The sequence below is a fragment of the Prionailurus viverrinus genome, chromosome A2, assembly GCF_022837055.1.
Source record: "Prionailurus viverrinus isolate Anna chromosome A2, UM_Priviv_1.0, whole genome shotgun sequence".
Classification (NCBI taxonomy): domain Eukaryota; kingdom Metazoa; phylum Chordata; class Mammalia; order Carnivora; family Felidae; genus Prionailurus; species Prionailurus viverrinus.
Genome location: NC_062562.1, coordinates 131241699 through 131262282, shown reverse-complemented (window position 1 = coordinate 131262282; position 20584 = coordinate 131241699). Strand labels below are relative to the sequence as shown.

Sequence of the window (20584 nt, the reverse complement as noted above, 5' to 3'; positions counted from 1 at the left end):
TTTTGGTGCGAATGCAGACTGGTGCAGCCACTCTGGAAAACAATATGTAGGTTCCTCAAAAAGTTAAAAATAAAACTACCCTATGACCTAGAAATTGCATTGCTAGGTATATACCCAAAAGATACAAAAATACAGTTTTGAAGGAATACATGTACCTGATATTTACAGCAGTATTATCAATAATAACTATGGAAAGAGCCCAAGTATCCATCAACTGGTGAATGGATAAAGAAGATGTGAAGTGTGTGTATGTGTGTGTGTGCACGCGCGCACACACACACATACGCACACACACATATATATGTATATATATAATGGGATATTATATATATTGGGACATATAATGGGATATTACTCAGCCATCAAAAAGAATGAAATCTTGCCATTTACAAGAACATGAATGGAACTAGAGTGTATTATGCTAAGCAACACATATCAGTCAAAGAAAGACAAATACCATATTTCATTATTGTGTGGAATTTAATAAACAAAACAGATGAGTGCATGAGAAAGCGGAGAGAAGAGAGAGAAACAAAGTACAAGAGACTCTCAACAATAGAGAACAAACTGAGGGTTATTGGACAAGGATGACTGGGGATGGGCTAGATGGGTAATGGTGTATTAAGGAGGGCACTTGTAATGAGCACTGGGTGTTGTAAGTAAGGGATGAATCACTGAATTCTACTCATGAAATCAATATTGCACTGGATGTTAACTAACTAGAATTGAAATAAAAATTCGAAAAAGGAAAAAAAGATGAAAGGCTTTCTAATGAAAAACTGTAAATTAGAGATTATTAAACCCTAGGACATTGTGATAGTTAATTTTGTGTCAACTTGGCTAGGCCATAGTACCTAGATATTTAGTCAAACATTATTCTAGGTGTTTCCTGAAGTTATTTTTAAGTGAAATTAATGTTTAAATTAGCGGACTTTGAACAAAGCATGTTGTCCTCTGTAATGTGGGTGTGCCTTATCCAATCATTTGAAGTTCCTGCTAGAAAAAAGCTGACCTACCCATGGAGGAAGAGGGACTTTTGCCTCCAAACTGCATTCCCACTTGAACTGCAGTATCAACTCTTCCCTCAGTCTCCAGCCTGCCCCTCCTACTGTGCAAATCTCGGACAAGCCAACCTCCTCAATTGCTTGAGCCACTTCTCTCTCTCATCTCCTCTTGGTTCTGTTTCTGTGGCTGATTAAGACATTCACGGTTCCATTTTTTACAAACATCTTTTCTAGTCTTTATGGCTAGATATTCGGGGTAATTTTGGGGGGTGGTGTGTATTGTCACTAGCTGCATACGTATAATTGTGTATTCTTTTATTGCTTTAAAACAATTTGATTAGGACATTTTCATCTTCCTTGTTAATACAAAGTTTTAATAAATGTCATTTAAGCAGCTCCAAACAAGCAAACAAACACTCAGTAAGATTTCAGAGATACCACTTTTTTAAAGTTGGGGCACCTGGGTGGCTCAGTTGGTTGGGCAACTGACTTCGGCTCAGGTCATGATCTCGCAGTTTGTGAGTTCGAGCCCCGCGTCAGGCTCTGTGCTGACAGCTCAGAGCCTGGAACCTTCTTCAGATTCTGTGTCTCTGCTCTCTCTGCCCCTCCCTTGCTCACGCTCTGAGTCTCTCTGTCTCTCAATAATAAATAAACGTTAAAAAAAAAAATTTAAGGTAATCTTGCCAAATTTATTGGTAGACTTCTAGGCAAATCCTAGTTAGTTTTGTTCTAAACCTTTTGGGTTTCATGATACCATGGACTATTTTTTATCATTAAATACCCTGTAGACCTGTGCTATCCAGTTCGTTGGGCACTAGCCACACGTGGCTATTGAGCACTAGATATGAGGCTTATTGCACTGGGATCGATCTGTGCTGTCATTATAAAAATATATACTGGATTTCAAAAACTTCATACTTAAAAAAAACATAAAATATCCCATCAATAATTTTTCCCATCAGTAATTTTATATTGATTACATGTTGAAAGACAACATTGTGGAGACATTGGGTTAAATAAAATACATTAATAAAACTAATTTTGTTTCTTTTTACTTTTTTTTTACCATAGCTACTAGAAAAGTTTTAATATAAATTGGTGGCTCAAATTGTATTTCTATTAGACAGTGCTGTCCTGGACTTGATTTAAATGTTTGTTTTGTTTTGTTTTTTCAGTTCTTTTCATGCCTCACAAACATGATTCATTATGCCTTGCTCCTTTCCTGCTGTGGGTATTTAATGGTACACATTTGTAGCCATTACGTATCTTGTGGTTTCTGCCCACAAGGGAGAGTCCCTCTACTCCTAATTTCCCTTCATTGACCTCCTGTGTGAATAGACACATATGAAACTAGCCCCAGCTTGCAGTTTTTCCCATGGATTGACTTACTGTCCCTGCTGTCACAGATGCAGTCTTGAGTAAGCAGGATGTGTTGATCTGCTCCAGTAGATTTCTTTGCCAACTCCTTATGGACTCCGAACCCTTTCCTCTTTCCAGTGTGCCTTTATGCAGAACAAAATTCCTCAGTTCTTACATTATTTGAAAATATCATTGTCTAGACTCTGATGTGATTCCCAGTTGCCTCTAGGATCATGGTAAAGGTCTCAGTGGTGGGCTTTTATTTATACCTCCAGATAGATTCCTAACATAACTGATTCTGTATCCTATGAGGTCAGGGTTCCACTAAAGCCAAACTGCACATTTCTCTCTGCTTATATATGAGAGTCATTTTATAGAGAGTGTAGCCTTTAAGAGCTTTGCCTCTGGAAATAAGATGCCCTAGGTTTGAATCCCAGTTTTACTGGGATAATAGTAATAGTACCTTCTAAGGGCTTTCAGAGGGATTGAAAGAGAAAACATATGCAAAGCATGTAACACAACACTTGATGCATATATGTATCTGTTCATTGTTAGCTATTATTGTTTTCCCTTTTTGGAGTCATCATTGGGTCACCTTGTTTCATTTTCTCAAAACGGATCCTGATTTGATCTCCTTAATGAAGACTTTGAGAGTAACACAGTTGGATTATTGATAGGTTGGATCATTGAACTGGTCTTTTCCATTTATCTCTGCTGATTTGATTGCTAATATCTCTTCCCAGGTCTTTTAAATTTGTTTTCCTTGTGATAACATAGATTAGCTCTAGGAAGGGCAGCACATCTTTTTCCTTGCAAAGTTCTAGGTGCTTAGACGTGCTCTCCATATTCCACGTGCTTTGTCAATTTTATTGACCTATGGATCACTTACCCTTGCTGGAATCCTGAGTGAGACTACCAGTAAGTGACATCGAAACCACCTTATTCCCTGAATGCTACCTTTTCTCTTTACAACCAACATACTGAAATGAAAAACTACTTGTTGCATCTTTGGAAAGAGTGAAAGAAACCATTGTACTGTAGAGCCCTATGTAAAAGGTTCCAGCCTTGGCAGAATCCATCCTCCATTTTGTTGCCTACTGTAATATGTAGATTGACTTCTACTGTAGAGCCCTGTTTTCCTGTTCTTATGATCACCTTTCCCCATTCTTTTCAGTCTGAGCCCCAGCCAGCTGCCAGTAGCCAGCGTCTGTCTGCCTTCTATTGCTCTGGTCTTGTCACTGAAGTTTCTAGCCTTCAGTCTTGGTGGATCATTGCTTGATGTCACCTTGGTCTATTCCCCTTCTTGTAGAAAGACAATTATGAGAAGAGAGGTATTCAGGAGCTGTTTGGCTTTATTATTGGAAGGAAGGCTCTCTAATGACTTCCTTAAACATAGTGGAGGAAGCAAGGCTATACAAAATTGAAATTGGAGGGGCGCCTGGGTGGCGCAGTCGGTTAAGTGCCCGACTTCAGCCAGGTCACGATCTCGCGGTCCGGGAGTTCGAGCCCCGCGTCGGGCTCTGGGCTGATGGCTCAGAGCCTGGAGCCTGTTTCCAATTCTGTGTCTCCCTCTCTCTCTGCCCCTCCCCCGTTCATGCTCTGTCTCTCTCTGTCCCAAAAATAAATAAACGTTGAAAAAAAATTTTTTTTTTTAAAAAATTGAAATTGGAGATTGGGATGCCTAACATTCAAACTATCCCAGTGGGTTGATATATTGACTTCCATTGTTTTCTCCTCTGACTATGGGATTGGGGATTGAATGGAAGCAGTACAGTCAGAGGTTTTCAAGAGAACTGATTTTATTCAACAAAGTATGGGTTTTTTTTCCTGCTTTCCTCCCACTATTTCTTGGTTATTGGTACTTAAAAGAGAAAAAAGAATAACATTGAAATTAGTTTTGGAAGCACATTCTACCACCTAATTTCCAGGTCCTTTATGCTTCATTGATGTCTTCCTATCTCTTAGAATTGTAATCTTGTCTATTTAATAAATAAAGGGATTTGTCTAGTTAACTGACTCCACCCCCCACCCTCCCCCCTGCCCCTTACCTAAAACTTACCTTGCAAAGGTACATTAACCACTATCTTTGTTGAGTTTCGAAACTGAGAGAAAATTGGAAGAGATCCATTTAACTTTAAGGAGAAAAAAAAAAAAAATCTATGGTTAGGTTTAGTTAGCTTGAGTAATTTGAAATTTCCAAAATTGTGCTCTGTGGGAATTTTAAAATCCAAAAGTAATATTGTAAGAATTTGAAATTCTAAAAATAGTCATGAAAATGAGCCTGGTTTTGGTTTGCTGAGCAAATGGTTATTATAAATGTCACCTCCGATAGATGTTAGCAATTGAATCCTAGGAATGTGAACTAAGACTGAGCCACTGTGATTTACTGAGGCAAATTCAGTTCTGTGACTTGAAGTAAATTGTGTAAAAATCATTGGCTCTGGTTCAATGTGTCCTGAGAGAAACGTCAAAATCTTTTCATATTATCTGAGTATTTATGAAATCCTATTTCCTATAGTTTGCACATGTAGTTTACAACTAGAAGAAATCATATTGACTAATCAGGTCACTTTCTGCAGTCTTTTTTTTTCTTTTTTGCCTTAGCAAGATGAGCATCCGTGGTTGCATTCCTGCCAATTGTACGTTGTAACCCCAACAGCAGATTAAAAGGAATTACCTAGATGAGGAGCCCATCTAGAGGCTCTGGATGGAGGGAGTGCAGTTTAATTCTGTGCAGGAAGTAAACATTGTTCTTTGTTTGGCTAAAGTGAAAAGAGACTTTTGACAGTTAGATTGCATTTTTGGGGTTGAGCATCCTCCCCTTACAGAGCAATGCAGCCATTTAACTCCATATTATTGAAGTATAATTCTCGAGAACTCTATTGATGCTTCTGAATTTTGAACACTGCATTTAGAAAATTTGCTTTCTAATATTGCTAAAAGAAGCTGGTACTTACTAGCATCATTGTTTGGCTGGAAATGCAGTATGTGACCTTTTTCTGCACCTTTGAAATTCCCTAATTGTTAAACCATGCTCTCTTTTTTATTCTAAAGTGTTTTTTTTTTAATTTTCAACTACATTTACTTCCAGAAAAGTTACATGATTAGTACAAAACATTCCTATTTCTCAAAGTTAGCATTTTACTACATTTGCTTTATCCTTCACTTCCTCACAGTCACTCATTCTCTTTCTCTCTTTCTAGTTATTTAGTATTACTGAATTGGTATAATCCCTAAGGTTGCTTCAGTGCCTTTAATGTTTATAAATATGTGTGTGTACATACACAGTATACATACAAAACACACAAATATATATACATATATCATACACACAACACATACATTTTTCCCCCTGAACTGTTTGAGAACAAAGTATAGGCATGATTCCTCTCTACCTCTGCTTACTGTATGACATGGGACCATAACTAAAATACAATGATCAAATAAGGAAATTAACATTGATGTAACGTGCTTATCTATAGGTCTTACTCATATTTTGGCAGTTTTTTGATGGCCTTTATAACAAAAGAAACCCAGGCTGTACTGCACGCGTTTGTGCTAGCTTTTCAGTTTAATCTAAACTTTAAACCATTTACACTTTAAACCATTCTCTTTGAATGACCGTGAAGAAAAAAAAAAAAAAGCTCAAAATATGGTATTAAATGATGCTCTAAGATGTTTTTAGGAGCAGCTGGGTAGTTCAGTCAGTTTAGTGTTCGACTCTTGATTTCGGCTCAGGTCATGATCTCGTGGTCGTGTGGTTGAGCTGCGTGTCTGTCAGCACAGAGCCTGCTTGGGGTTCTCTCTCTCCCTCTTTTTTGCCCCTTCCCAAGATGCTTTCTCTCTCTCTCTCTCTCGCTCCCTCTCAAAATAAATAAATTAAAAAAATACATTTTTAATGCTTCATGCTATATTTAAGAAAAACAAAGTATAAACTAATAGAAGTACTGATTAGAGCTTGATTTTATTCTCTAAATTACCTGTATTTTGCTAACTTAGATATAATCACTAGCAATATTGTTAGGAAAACTTGCTATTTAGAAAAAATTTGCAGTTTATAAAGGCAAGTATTTGAATAAATTAAAAAATCAAAAGTTATACTCAAATATGAGTATGCATAAGTATACATTTAAACAAAAAATTTTTTAATGTTTACTTATTTTTGAGAGAGAAAGGGAGTGTGAGTGGGGGAGGGTCAGAGAAAGGGGAAGACACAGAGTCTGAAGCAGGCTCCAAGCTCCAAGCTGTCAGCACAGACTCCATTGCAGGCTTGCAAACCACGAGATCATGACCTGAGCTGAAGTCAGATGCTTAACTGACTGAGACACCTAGGTACCCCGAGTATACACTTTTAAAAAGTAGCTTTCAGCCACTGGCTTATTATGTGCTTCATGTTTTGAAAAAAAAAAAATTACAATAATAATAATTATTGCATAATAGTAAAAAACAAACCACTTTTCCACCTTAACCGAATCCTCAGTATATACCATTGAAATATTGATATCCAAAAATCATAAAATAAGGATGGAAATTTCAAGGTGAAAATTTTCCAATGTTAAGAAGGAAATGTGAATTCTCTCTGAATGGTCTCATCCATTCCTATAATTACAGCTTCCAGTATATGCCAGTGGGCCATTCTCCATCCCTCATTTTTGGTCAGTAATTTTCTTTTCTGGATAAAACTCAATGAAAATAAAAAATTTCAGACATCTCTTAAGTGTTTTAGGTTGATTTTCGATAACTTATTATGTATTCCTTTAGTCTTATTTTTGCTATAACTGTGAGCAGTGGGCTAACCACTTCTTTAAAGAAGACATTTGGGGCGCCTGGGTGGCGCAGTCGGTTAAGCGTCCGACTTCAGCCAGGTCACGATCTCGCGGCCCGGGAGTTCGAGCCCCGCGTCAGGCTCTGGGCTGATGGCTCAGAGCCTGGAGCCTGTTTCCGATTCTGTGTCTCCCCCTCTCTCTGCCCCTCCCCCGTTCATGCTCTGTCTCTCTCTGTCCCAAAAATAAATAAACGTTGAAAAAAAAAAAAAAATTAAAAAAAAAAAAAAAAAAAGAAGACATTGAAGTCTTCCCAAAACCAGAAATAGCATATCTGTGGGCTAGCAATTATAAGTACAAGAGTATTTGCACATACTTATCCCACTTACATGTTAGAACACAGGCCCCCCAATGGACAGGGTTACCAATTCAGAGATCACAGGGAGCTGATTTTCAGAAGGTGAGCCTATAGTCAAACCCTTTGATTATCCTCAATGGTGTCAAAGTTGCATCATCTGAGAGTTAAGTTGATTTAAAGAAATAGCAATAGGCACATTCACAAACTGAATAATACTGATTAAAAGTCAGAAGTAGAGGTGTGACTATTAAGAGAGAAGAGTGATTTTCTTTTACTTTATCTTTTTCTTTTCTTTTCTTTCTCTTTCTTTCTTTCTTTCTTTCTTTCTTTCTTTCTTTCTTTCTTTCACTTTAAGTTAGCTTTGAAAGTACATCTGAAAGAATAGATACATCCTCAAATTTGAGCCTTGGCAGTGTTAATGGTACCTTTTCTAGATTTTCAAGATGGCAGTGTTAACTGACAGTTGTCCTTTGGGTAATCTGGTTCTGCTGGCAGAGGATTGAAGCAGCTAGGCCCCTCCATCATGTAATTAATGATTCAGTAGACTTCTAGTGCTGTCACACGCCCATTTTATTTCTTTCTCTAATCTGGCTCATTTTGACGCTCTAGTGTCTTCCTAGTGCTTCTGGCTTTTGCTCCATCGACTCATTTTCCAACAGTGCTATCTCACTTGACAGCACTCTTACTAGATATTTGGCTTCCTTTCTTTCCTCTACTCCAGAGACCGTGAGATAGATCCTGTCTCTGACCTCTCTGTGTGAATACCTCGCTTGATCCCACCAGGATTTTATTACTTGCTGCAGCCAGGATCTACTCCTGGAAATTCTCTCTGGCTTTGAGTTGGACCCACATTAGATAAATGCCTGTAGTGTATTTATTTTAAAAGCCAATTATCTTACCTCATAGACCCCACATATAATATCCTAATACTCAAAGCAAAACTCTGATGATAGATTTTGTAAATCAAGCACATGAGAGGGAATAGAAGTAAAAATTCTTGCTCTGATAATAATGAGGTCTGAAATATTTCATAAATAAGCAGATTTGACTGAAGATGATTTTATGACAGAATCTAATAATACTCTCTTTTGCAAGTTTTGCTGCTACCTCATGATGGTTGTGATTTGGTAGTTCACGTTTAGAAGTCCTAGCAATTATGTTTTACCCTTAGCCCCTACCTCCCAAACACAAAGGATGAAAATACTGTCAAGAAATAGTGTCTTTAGAGTTTTGCTACAGAAGAGCAGCATGAGGAGCTGCATAGACCCACCCCAAACTGAAACAGCTGCACTGGTAAGGATCATATATTTAAAGAGTGCTAAAATCAGAACATTTTTCTAAGAGCATACAGCATGTAAAGAGATACTTATTCAAGAGTCCTACTAAATCTTGATAAGAACAGAGAGAGTTGGTGACCCTGTGCCACTACCCACTTCCTCCTTTCCACCTGCCCCTGCTCAGCATGATGGAAGTTCTCCTCCAGGCACATGTGGCTGAGAAGATGGGGCTGCTTCTTCCCTGAGCTCTCAGTCAAGGGATACAGTGTCTGATTGAAGGGTGATGGCTCCTTGCATTTTTCAACTCCCTTAGCTCTGAGATGCTGAGGCTAAATTTCCAGCCAAAGTGGCTGAGAGCTAGGGGGCCTCCCTTCTACCCAGCCCCCATTCATAGGGCAGTGGCTCTGCCTGAGGTACAACAGGCCAGGAATATTGGGGCAGCAGTTGCCCTTGCCCAGCTTGCTCATTGGATGGAGGTGCTGCATGAAGAGAGGCAAGTTGAGAAAATCGGAGTTACTGCCCCAGTAAACTTGAACCTTGCCCATTGAACCTTGTCCATGAAGCAAGAGTGTGACTCTAAAGAATAGACTACTGTACCCACCTCCAACTCTGGAATAAGGGGTCAAAGATTTAGCCTAGGGAGAGAGGCAGCCCATAAGGAGAGAAAATTCAGAAGCTCTTCTGTAAGGAAATGACTTTATTTGAAACAGAGTATTCAGGAATTTAAGCCTGTGGGAATTCTTGAGAATTCAAGAAAAAAATGTAGATTTTAGAAAAGGGTGGGAGTTTTTTTTTGAAAAAAAAAAAAAGAATGAAGAAAAATGAACAGAACCTTAGAAAAATATACCATCAGTGCATCAACATAAAAAAAAATGGGGATACCAGGAAAGAAGAGAGAGAGAAAGGAGGAAGAAAAGTATTGGGAGATATACTGGCAGAAAACTTCCCAGATTTGATGAAAAATATTTATTTGTACATCTAGGGAGCTCATTGACTTCAAGTATGATAAGTAGGAGGAGATCCACACCCAAATATATCATAGTAAAAATGCTGAAAGCCAATGACAGAATTCTTGAAAGCAGCAAGAGAAAAACTACTCATCATATACAGGGGAACCCCCAGGAGATTACTACCTGATTTCTCATAAAATACAGTGGAGGTCAGAAGGCAGTGATAAGATATTAAAAGTGCTGAAAGTTTTTTAAAAAACAAAGAAGTCCACCAGAGTGTCAATCAGGAATCTTATACCCAGCAAAACTACCTTTCAAAACTGTAGGCAAAATAATGACATTCCAAGACAAAAATAAGTTTTTGCTAACAAATGTGCTTTGTAAGAAATACTGAAGTTCTTCAGGCTGAAAGCAAGTGACCCAGACCATGATCCAAATCCTCATGAAAAATAAAAAACACTGCTGAAGGTTAATTATGCATTTATAAAAGACAGTATTGATGACTGTTTATCCTTTCTTTTCTTTTTTTAAAAACTCACAGCAATTTTTTTTAAGTTTATTTATTTATTTATTCATTTATTTTGTGAGAGAGAGAGAGCATGAGCAGGGTACGGATGGAGAGAGAGAGAGCGAGCAAGCCAGTGAATCCTAAACAAGCTCTGAGCCATCAGCATAGAGCCCAACACAGGGCTCAAACTCATGAACTGTGAGATCATGAGCTGAGCCAAAATCAAGAGTCAGATCCTTAACCAACTGAGCCACCCAGGAACCTCTTTCCTGCTTTACTCCTTTCTTTTTTTAGCTAAACTTCCCAACCCAGTACACAGCCCCATTTTCTATAGTTTCTCAGGTCAGATACTCAGGAGTCTACCATGATTCCTTATTTTCCCTCATTCCCTCACATGTAATATACCATAAAGACATGCATTCTTTTATGGCAACATATAGCTTCTTTATCACTTTTTCCATCTTGGTTGCAACCATATCAGCATGACCCTCCATTATTTCTTGCCTTCATATCTGTAATGGCCTTCAGTTGTGCTTTTTACCTTCCCAGCCCCATTTTCCAAAGAACACTAAGAAAACTTTCTTAAAACACAAATTCTCCAGTGACTTCTTGTTGCATTTAGAATAACAATAATTAATTATGGCCTCCAGGACTACTGCTTATTTTTCTGGCTTCCCCTGTGCTATTAGGAATTTCCCCATCTTCACGTATGTCTGTCTGTACACCATTGTCTACTTGTATTCATCACTTGCGTCTATGTCAGATCTCCAATAATTGAATATTGTACATGATAGACAGATTTGCCCCCAAGGCCTCCATAGGCCTTCATCATTCAAATATCCAGAAGTTTTACAATACTTGGCTTAAACTAGTGGTAAGTGGGCGTGCCTTTTGAAAGGAATATCGTCTTTGTGTATGGCACTTAGGGAATGTTGAACATTTTTTTGATGGAAGGTAATTTGTTGATATTCATGGTAGGGAGGAACAAGAACAGAAACAGTGATGTTGTGTAATAATAGTCGGGGCATTGGTAACAGCAGCCAACATTGTTGAGCATGTTCTTTGTGCCAGGTATCACCCAAAGTATTTTATGGAGGTGGTATCACTATTAACTTGATTTTACAGATGTGGAAACCAAAGCACAGAGAAGTTAACATTTGACAGAGTCATGAAGCTCTATGATATATTTCTTAACTTTCACACTTAATCATAACATGTATTTATCAAATGTATTTGTCATTTTTCATTTTTGCTTTGCTGTAAATTCACAGCTACAAGTTATTTGGTTCATTGGTGGCAAATGGCTGATATAGTCTAAAATTAATTTTGCCTGCTACTTACAAATCATGCTGTGCTTGGCATTTTTATATAAAAGTGCAGAATTTCATGAATTTAAAAGGAACCATCTTAAGGATTGAGTTAACTTCAATTCCTGTGAAATTAGAGCTACCAAATAATCAACCACATTTGATTCTACAGAAAGTAAGTCTTTCTTTCCTACACTACTGCTCTGTATGCTGAGCATGAGAAATAGGTTATTTTGTGACAGACTCTAGATTAATTAATTTCTATGCCTTTGTTTAAAATTAGATATCATATCATTATAATTGGCTCTTAAACATCTAGGAAGATAAAAATGTTCAGTTTAATGATCGCTTCTTTTAATAAGAGGAACAGTTCTCCCTTACCAATTTCATTTTTGGTATGTATATTAAGGACTGGAAAAAAGTGATTGTAAAACATTATTTATATATTTTGTAAAATTAAAAATATAACCTAATTCTTCAGCTTATTGGTTGTCATAAATTCCTGTTTGTTTTTTTTAATCTTCCCTGAACTTTCAAATTCCCTCAGTAATTTTTCCTTATTTTAATATTGCTAGCATATGCTTAGCCCATTCTGCTTTATGTTTTATTTATATGTGCATGTTTTATGTTCAGTATCATATATATCCTTATATCCCACCTTCCACCTTCCTCTCAAACTGGAAGTTCTCTCCATACCCAAAGTGGGCAGGTTGAATTGTGGTTGGAATAAAATAGTGTACAAATAAAATTTTATTTTATTATTATTTTTTTTTCCAACGTTTTTTATTTATTTTTGGGACAGAGAGAGACAGAGCATGAACGGGGGAGGGGCAGAGAGAGAGGGAGACACAGAATCGGAAACAGGCTCCAGGCTCTGAGCCATCAGCCCAGAGCCCGACGCGGGGCTCGAACTCACGGACCGCGAGATCGTGACCTGGCTGAAGTCGGACGCTTAACCGACTGCGCCACCCAGGCGCCCCTAAAATTTTATTTTTTAATGTAATTAAAAAATTTTTATTTGAGTATAATCGGTATACAGTGTTACATTAGTTTCCAGTGCACAGCACATAAAATTTTAGAAGTGGCCCCAGCTCCAGAGATAGCAAGTAAGATGAGGCTAGAGAAGTTGGCTAACTAGGAAAAGAAGAGAAAGAAAAATACAGCTCTGTGAACATACCCTGTGTCATAAATGACCACTCCTGAAAGGATAGGGCTAATCCTCAGGATTAGCCCAATTTCTAATTGGAATGGGTGAATATTTGATGAGTCTCTCCCTTGTAGTGATGAGTAGTTTCTTCATCTTAGTGCATTATTTCTTATTGTTCTGGTGACTCCATCCTGTTGATTTTTGTCATGATAATTAAGGGCCACAATAAAAATAGGATCTAGAGTTTCCTTGACTGAAAAATAATTAGTATTGCAAAAGCTCTTTGTGTGTTAGCCCTTTTGGATTCTTGCTATATCATGTTTTTTCTTTGTCTTATTGAAAGTATACCCACGCTTGAATGTTTCATGTTGACTGTTGTGGGTATTTTTTTTCTTTTTAATTTTTTTTTATGGAAACTGAGTTGGTGATTTAGGAAGAGCCAAGTACATTATGGTGAAGCCCTCAGTTCATTTGGCCTTTCCAATTCTTGACTATCAGTGAGCTCTTTAGTCTGAAGAAATTGAGTCACCTCAAAATGATAGTACCTTCCCCTCTCCTCCAAATTGGTTTCACTGGGCAAGACAAATGAAATCATTACACCTTGGCCTTTAATCTATAACTACTAAACCTCCAGAATGAAAACTGCCATACCTTCTAACCAAATTTTAGGATGTGTTCAACTCTTAAATGCAAGGTTTTCCTTCTCCCTCATAGTATTTGGTCTGTTTTCCTCTATTATTTTCTCATTCCCTTCCCTTATCTACTAGCTGGCTCCTCTCTGTTTTCCCCTGAATGGGTCCGCTCTACCCTTTTGCGTTCCTCTCATCTCTGTAGCGCCTACTGATTAGAGTATATTTATGTATTTCTCTTTTCGTATTTATATCTATGTTCTTCCCTAACACATATTGTTTTTCTATCTTGGATTTTATTTTCTTTGTTTTTTGGGTTTTGTTTTTTTGTTGTTTTTTTTTTTTTTTGCTTTTTTTTTTTTAACCCATCTTGGATTTTCTTAAGCATTATCTCTGACTGAATGCTTTTCTTCTTTCATTGTTTTATCTTCTGTTAAGTATTGTTTATGTTAAAAAAAAAAATAAAAGAAAAATCACTGTTGGTTAAATGAATTCTGGCTCCAGTAGGGCAAAACCAGAATCCTAGTCACTTTCTTTCTTCTAGCCCCTACGCTGAATAGCATGATGTCTTTGCTTCTCATTTCCCTTCAGATTTTTTCTTACTTTACACATTATGTTGCCAGTGTCTCTGATTAGATCCTTTGATGAGAAGTCCTAGTAAATTGATCTTCACTTGCAAAAAATCGTAGGACCTCAAGAATTTTCTTAAGTCCATCTGACTCTCTGTGTGAAAGCATAGCTTATAGTACCCCAGATTTGAAGTGTTCTCCCCAGCATGAGGAACTGTTCTTAGGTACCATGTCTGGCATGCACTGCCCTTCTACATATATCAGCTTCTGATGATGTTAATGGTGATGGTGTGGGTGAGTATTTTGGAGGCAAAAGGACAGAAGTGGGAAGAGAACAGAAACACCAGTAATGAGGTGGGGGTAGTGGGAGAGTGTGAGTCAGGAAGAAATAGCTGCTGGGACAGATGGATTACAACACATGTTAGTTTGTTTTCATTTTCCTGCCTTTGGGTTTTAAAAGGAGCCAATAGCACCACATAAAAGTATCCCAAAGCTATACAAACTGTGTCGCCATCAAACCATCCAGACCAGTTATTCCCCCCTCCTTCATTCCTTGTGATTATCGAGGGACAGACGCTCCTCCATTCTGTTGCCTTCAGTCTCCCAACTCAGATGGAGTGGGGCGGGGAGGGTGATAAAGGATAGATAGGTAAAAATGGCTTGAAGATTTAGTTAAAGTTCCTGAGTACCTGCCACATTTAACCAAATTCTGACAACTCTCTGACACATTCTCTTAGACCCACACACCAGAAAGTGTGAGGACATAATGATGCAGTACTGTCCTGCCATTCATCTCTTAAATCTTTGCCCCTTGGGTATACCTCATCAGACTGGAACCCCAGGGAAGGCTCCATCTTCTCTATGAGCCTATTTTTTTTTAAACAAAATTTCCTGATGTTTTAACCACTTTATGGAAAACCAAGCAAACAAACTAACAAAACACTTCTTCTGTTGTTCTTACTGTTGAAGGAGAATGAAAGGAAAATCCTAATGTAGATATGTGGTAAATAAGCTTTGCATTTCTTTTTGATTCCAGCATGAATGTTGTCATGCTTATGGTTCATGTTTGTGAGAGCATTGTAGTACTGTAAATGATGAATGGGGAATGGTAACTTGCACATGGTAAGTAATGATATAGGTAGAGAATCTTTGGAGTATAGATTTATCATCCTCTTAACTCCACCATCCAGATTCATTTTAAAATTGTGTGCAGGTTAATTATGACTGGAAGTTTTAAAAATAAGTCCCCTTTGATTGGCTTCATTTTCTATCACTAATGTAAGTAAGGAACCCCCTTTTCTTTCTTTTCTTTCCTTTCCTTTCCTTTCCTTTCCTTCCCTTTCCTTTCCTTTCCTTTCCTTTCCTTCTTTATTTGTCTTTCTTATTTAAAATAATAGAAAAACAGTAGGGAATTAAAAAACAGAGAAGTAGCATCTCAGAAATATACAAACATATTCACAAAAATACAGCATCAATTTCCTTTCTGTACTTCTTGCCTGGGAGTTGGGGGAATAAGTTACGAGAAATGTGTCATTCATCTTTTATATATCCCACTGTAGTAATGTCACTGTAATTGGCTTTTTTTTTTTTAAAGATAATTTTACTACTTTACTGACTAAATGCCTTTTTGTTTGTGGCCTGCATCCTGCTAAATTCTTCTCAGTAGAAAATAATGCCATTATGAGTTTCTAATGTGTATAGTATTAATATAATCTTACTTTCATTATAATAACCTTTGTTACTTAAGTTTTAAGAAAGTCTCTGAATATCCTTAAAATCCTTGAATTATTGTATGACTTTAGATTTGTGTACACCTTAATGATATTGTTAACTTCATAGGTTTTATAGAGTTAAAAGAAATTAGAATTCCCATTTTGAGATCAGTGTCCTCTAGGGCTAGGTAGCAGTCATCAGTTGCTGGCATGAGTATCGGAGTGGGGTCATTTCATCTGGTGGGGGGCTGGAAAAGAGGGTGTAGGAGCCAGAAGTCACACTTCTTAATGTTATGTTCAAATTTTTTCCAGTTGCTATGAACCTTTTTAAACAGGGGAAAAGGGAAAACCCAAATAGTCAAGTTGGAAAAGTGTTCTCTAGAAATTACTCCTATAGATTCTGTTGATTTTGTCTGAATATTAACCTTTTGTTTTAACAATGCCTTCATAGTTGTGGGCTTGTTGAAGCAAGCTCAGATTTCCATTCATGCTATTTCTGTCCTTCTATTTTTTACTCTGTTATCTCTCATTTATTTTAGGTTTAGCAGTTTCCCTACAGCTATTGCATGGAGACATTGAACAAATCAGAAGAGAATACTCATCAGTATTTTCTCATGGAGTGTCTATAACGAGAAAGTTGGGTTTTTCTAATATTATTATGCCTGGTAAGTGATGTGGGATGGACCGAGGGTTGACATATGGGTGTTATGTCTGTTTTTGACACTTGAGAAATTTTTCAAATTTGTCAGTTTCAAAGAGTTCAAATGGACCATGCTAAAGAAGGAAATGAGGTGTATGATAATAAATAAGCAAAAGTTTTTAAAAATATCTTGACATTTTTATTAGCGTGGGTAACTTGTAGGGCCATGTTGCATTCTTTATGACCATGATAAGAAGGAAAACTGAAATAGTATCCAGAAAATACTTCCTTTGGTAGAAAATGTTAGTGAAGTCACTAAGGGGAAGTCCTTACAGGTTTTGATAAGAATAATTATTGGGCAGCAGCTTCACCTTCCTAAAGGATTTTTCTACCCAAGATATATATATGTAAATCAGCAGCCATATACAAATACCAAATTTTTTCGCCACCTTTCCTAGTTCTCTTTGAGATGTATTTTTCAGGTCTCTTTTAGCAATGTAAAAGGACAAAAAAAAGTGGGGGGGGGAGGGTTCATTTCTACGTGGATAGGTAGCAGTTAATGAGAATCACACTATCCAAGTAAATGCCAGATAGTAGTATTTCTCAGTGCCCCTGATCCCACCCTCCACAACCAAGAGAAAAGTAGACCAAATGAAATAATCTCAAACTGTTGACAGTATTTTTAGAAATTATATCCTGTAAATCTCTGTTTAAATCCCACGTGTGGAGACAAGTGCAGGAAGTTGCATCTGACAGGGCCTTTGGCACAGCTGTAAGAGGGCTGCTAGGACTGCCGTGGATAAAGACCTAATGTGATAGAGAAAGTGCCTGGCATTGCCCTGTTGCAGCATCTTGTGATGTCTCTGTGCAAACCTGTTCCTGCGGGGAAGGCTAACAGAGAGCCTGGAAAGTTTCCTGAGGTGACCTGACCTGGCTTAAGGACCCGTTCTGCTTGAGCATCTCATGCTACTCTTGTTGAAAATGACTGTGTATATAGAACTGTTGACTTGGTGGCCTGTGATTCAGTGGCTCCTGCACCCCTTCATTATTTCCTTCAGTTGCTATAAATAACTGGTATTTTCCTTTGTAACAAAAAAAGAAAAAAATTCATGCCACTGGGAAGCAAATTGATGGGCAAATCTAATATAAAAAACATTTTCAGACAGAATGCAGACAGCTGCTGGAAGAATTCCTCAGCTTGGTCTCTGGGCAGTATCATTGAGAAGTGGAAAAATATAAAGCAACATGACACTTCACCAGCTGAATAATTGTCTGGGATGTGCTGTGCTCATGCCGCCTTTGTCTGGCTTTAATGATGGAAATGAACTTTCTCTGGAATAAGGCTCGCTCCTGTCCCTTTGCTGTACTACATTATAGCGGCATTGGTCCCCCTGCCCAGGGGATCAGTCCTCTTGGACACAAGTCCGCATGCCAGCGATGCCAAGAGATGATGTTTAAAGCACCTGCTTCTTTTTCTTTTCTCCTTTTTCTTGGGTGGCTGCTTAATCTTCCAAATTCGATGAAGAAGGGAGAGGTGTGTATATTTACACAAACAGCTGAAAGCAGCTTTAAAACTGAGTGGAATTTTTTTTTTCACATTGCCAAACATGTGTTCATTGTTTTGTTCCCCTTTGTTATTTTCAGAATGTTGACTTGTCAGTTAATTCTCACTGGTGGCTCTAATGAAAACTTGAGCTGAATTCTTCAATGAGACAATGTAGGAGAACAACATTTCTAATGTCAATGTTGCACTGACAGTCTGCTGGCATGATTTTTTTTTTCTTTTCATTGTCTAGACTCATCTTTCAGAATTGATTTGTGTTCTGCTAGGGGTCAGGACAGGTGAGGCCCATGCTTATCCCCACAGGACAAGGTCATCAACATAGTCGCTGCCTCTCTACAGAAGGAGTTATCTGAGGTCTTGACACTGATGGGAGCATACACAAAACTTCTGCTGAGGATCATAGGATGTAATCAGTGCCAGACTCTTTTTGGAACGGGGAAAACACAGAAGCAGAAACTCTCCCCTTGGTCTGGCTATTGTAGGGGCACGTCTCTAAGATGTCACCTAGTGTGAAGAGGTGATCTGGCCATGTGCTTTCAAGCTGCATGACCCTTCCCTGTTGTTAAGCGTTGGCCATCCAGCACTTTGTTTCTTAGGGTGTCCAGTTTTCAAAGAATATAAGTCACTTTCTTTGAAGCTCCATTACTGCTATGTACAAACCAAATAATTCTGCAGAAAGTTCCATGGTCTGGTCTCTGGGCCCATGATGGGGAGAGCAGCAAAAATATTTCAATCAGTGCTCTCCAGTAGAAATGTAATTAGAGAGCCATAAATGCAATTTTAACTTTTCTAGTAGCCACTTTCAAAAGAGTAGGAGCAAAGAGTTGAAATTAATTTTAATAATATGTTTTATTTAACCCACCACATCCAAAATATTATCATTTCAATAGGTAATTCATATAAAAAATTTTTAATGAGTTATTTCACACTCTCTTTTTTACCCTCCATCCCTGAAGGCTGGTGAATATTGTACATTTATAGCACATTTATTTCCAGCCAAGTCACATTTCAAGTACTCAGCTGCCACATGTGGCAGTGGTTACAGTATTGGACAGCCTGCCTCTAAATGTCTTAACAGACTGTGCAGAGTAGGACCTGGGCCACTGCTGAATATCGGGAAGGACTAAGTTTCCATCCACCAGACATTTTGGAGCAAAGCTAGCTGATGTGTCAGGAATGTCATGGAAGGTCAAGCTGTGCCTCCCCCAGCCTGAAGGCCCATTCTGACTGAGTTTATGGTTCTTTTAGGCAACATGATCATTGCTTTCATCATTGCCTCGTGACTTTGTCTTCCCCATTTGTGCATTGTTCCCTTGGAAACTTGTTCTCATGTATCAACTGATTAAGCTGTCATTGTTTGTTAGGGTAAATTCAGTCTTCGTAGGAGATCTTTGAAGCTTCTAACCCTGAAAGGAATTGAGTAAAAGTTGTGGAGTGATGAGAAAGGGAGAGGTTGAAATTTGGAAGGTAGAGGCTCACTTTGAAAACAATTAGCAGAACCCAGGTTTCAAATGGCTGCCAGTGGTAGTAGCTTTGATCTTCATCTCAAGATTTATTTAAGTTTATTTTTCAAGTGTCATTCAGAGTAAGCCTCCTTTTTCTTTGGGTGTTAGGTGATAGATCACATAAGTCAAATTTCTATTTGGTCAAAGCTGACTAGATAACGATTTGCACACTGGGGTAAGAGGAATGTTGTGCATATGTTTGCCTCGTGTTTAAGGGGATATGAAGTTCTGTTCTTTCAAGTATAAATGTTATTCTTTATCACTTACTGACAGAGACATATCAGTAGATGGGACTGCCTGAGATAAGCCTTCTTTTGGCAAAAGCAGGTGGGAACCAGTGTGATATAATTTGAACTTCCTTAAAAATACATCCTAAATCTAACCAAAGCTCACCACCCCTCACTCCAAGTCACTGGACCTCCACGCATGTAACCACTTGCCTGAGACCTGAACCCCATGATCATGCTAGAGGAGGGGGTTGTGGACTTTCAACCAATGAATTCCACGGCAATGCAAGAGGTGGAGGTTAAGGATCATCCGGGTTATACTGAGGTGGGATTCCAGCCCCAAATCAGAATGGTGGAGGAGCTGGCACCTCCAAAAGTTTGAGGCTTACGGGCCCCATTACACAAGGGTGTAGGACTTTCCCCAGCTGGCCCTACCAGATATCCTTGTCCTAGAATATCGTGGGCATCAGGGAACCACAGCCCATCTCTACTCCTGTCTTTATGCAACACTGTTCTGGCAAGACTATCATGGATGCTATAATAGCATTTGCCATTATTTTCTTAGTAGTCAGCAAAAATTGAAAAGCTACCCCCCAAAAAAGTTCAATACCTCATAATACTCTCCTAAAATAAGGCAAAAAAAAAATGAGAATGACACAAAAAGGAGAAAAAAAACATTGATAGGTTTCACCGAAGATGCACCATATGTGAGAAATCCAAAGTTCAGTTTTCAGCCCATCCATAAATTTTCCCTTTCTGTTGTCTGCTTTGATTTTCAGTTACCTGGGTTCCTGTCCTGTCCTTGCCCTCACCCGTGAAGATATCATTAAGTGATAGAATCTTGGGTATAGTTGGCATACATAATACATGGTAATACATAATACAATATGTATGAGTTTTTTATAGCTGCTCTTACAAATCTCCACAAGAGGGGTGGCTTAAAACACCACAAAAGTCTTATCTTGCAGTTATGGAGATCAGAAGTACGCACAGGTCTGGCTGGGCTAGAATCCAGGTCTTTCGGCAGGGCCGCATTTCTTCTGATGGCTGTAAGGGAGAATTCAT

The 20584-nt window shown here is 38.2% G+C and overlaps 1 protein-coding gene across 2 annotated transcripts in view; it reads left to right on the top strand.

Moving 5' to 3' along the window:
* DOCK4 (dedicator of cytokinesis 4) overlaps positions 1-20584 on the top strand; it is a 432507-nt gene that overhangs the window by 243261 nt on the left and 168662 nt on the right. For both annotated transcript variants that reach the window (XM_047849499.1, XM_047849498.1), the window contains exon 13: positions 16123-16248. In XM_047849499.1, coding sequence (XP_047705455.1) covers positions 16123-16248 — 126 coding nt within the window. The remainder of the gene's footprint in view (positions 1-16122; positions 16249-20584) is intronic.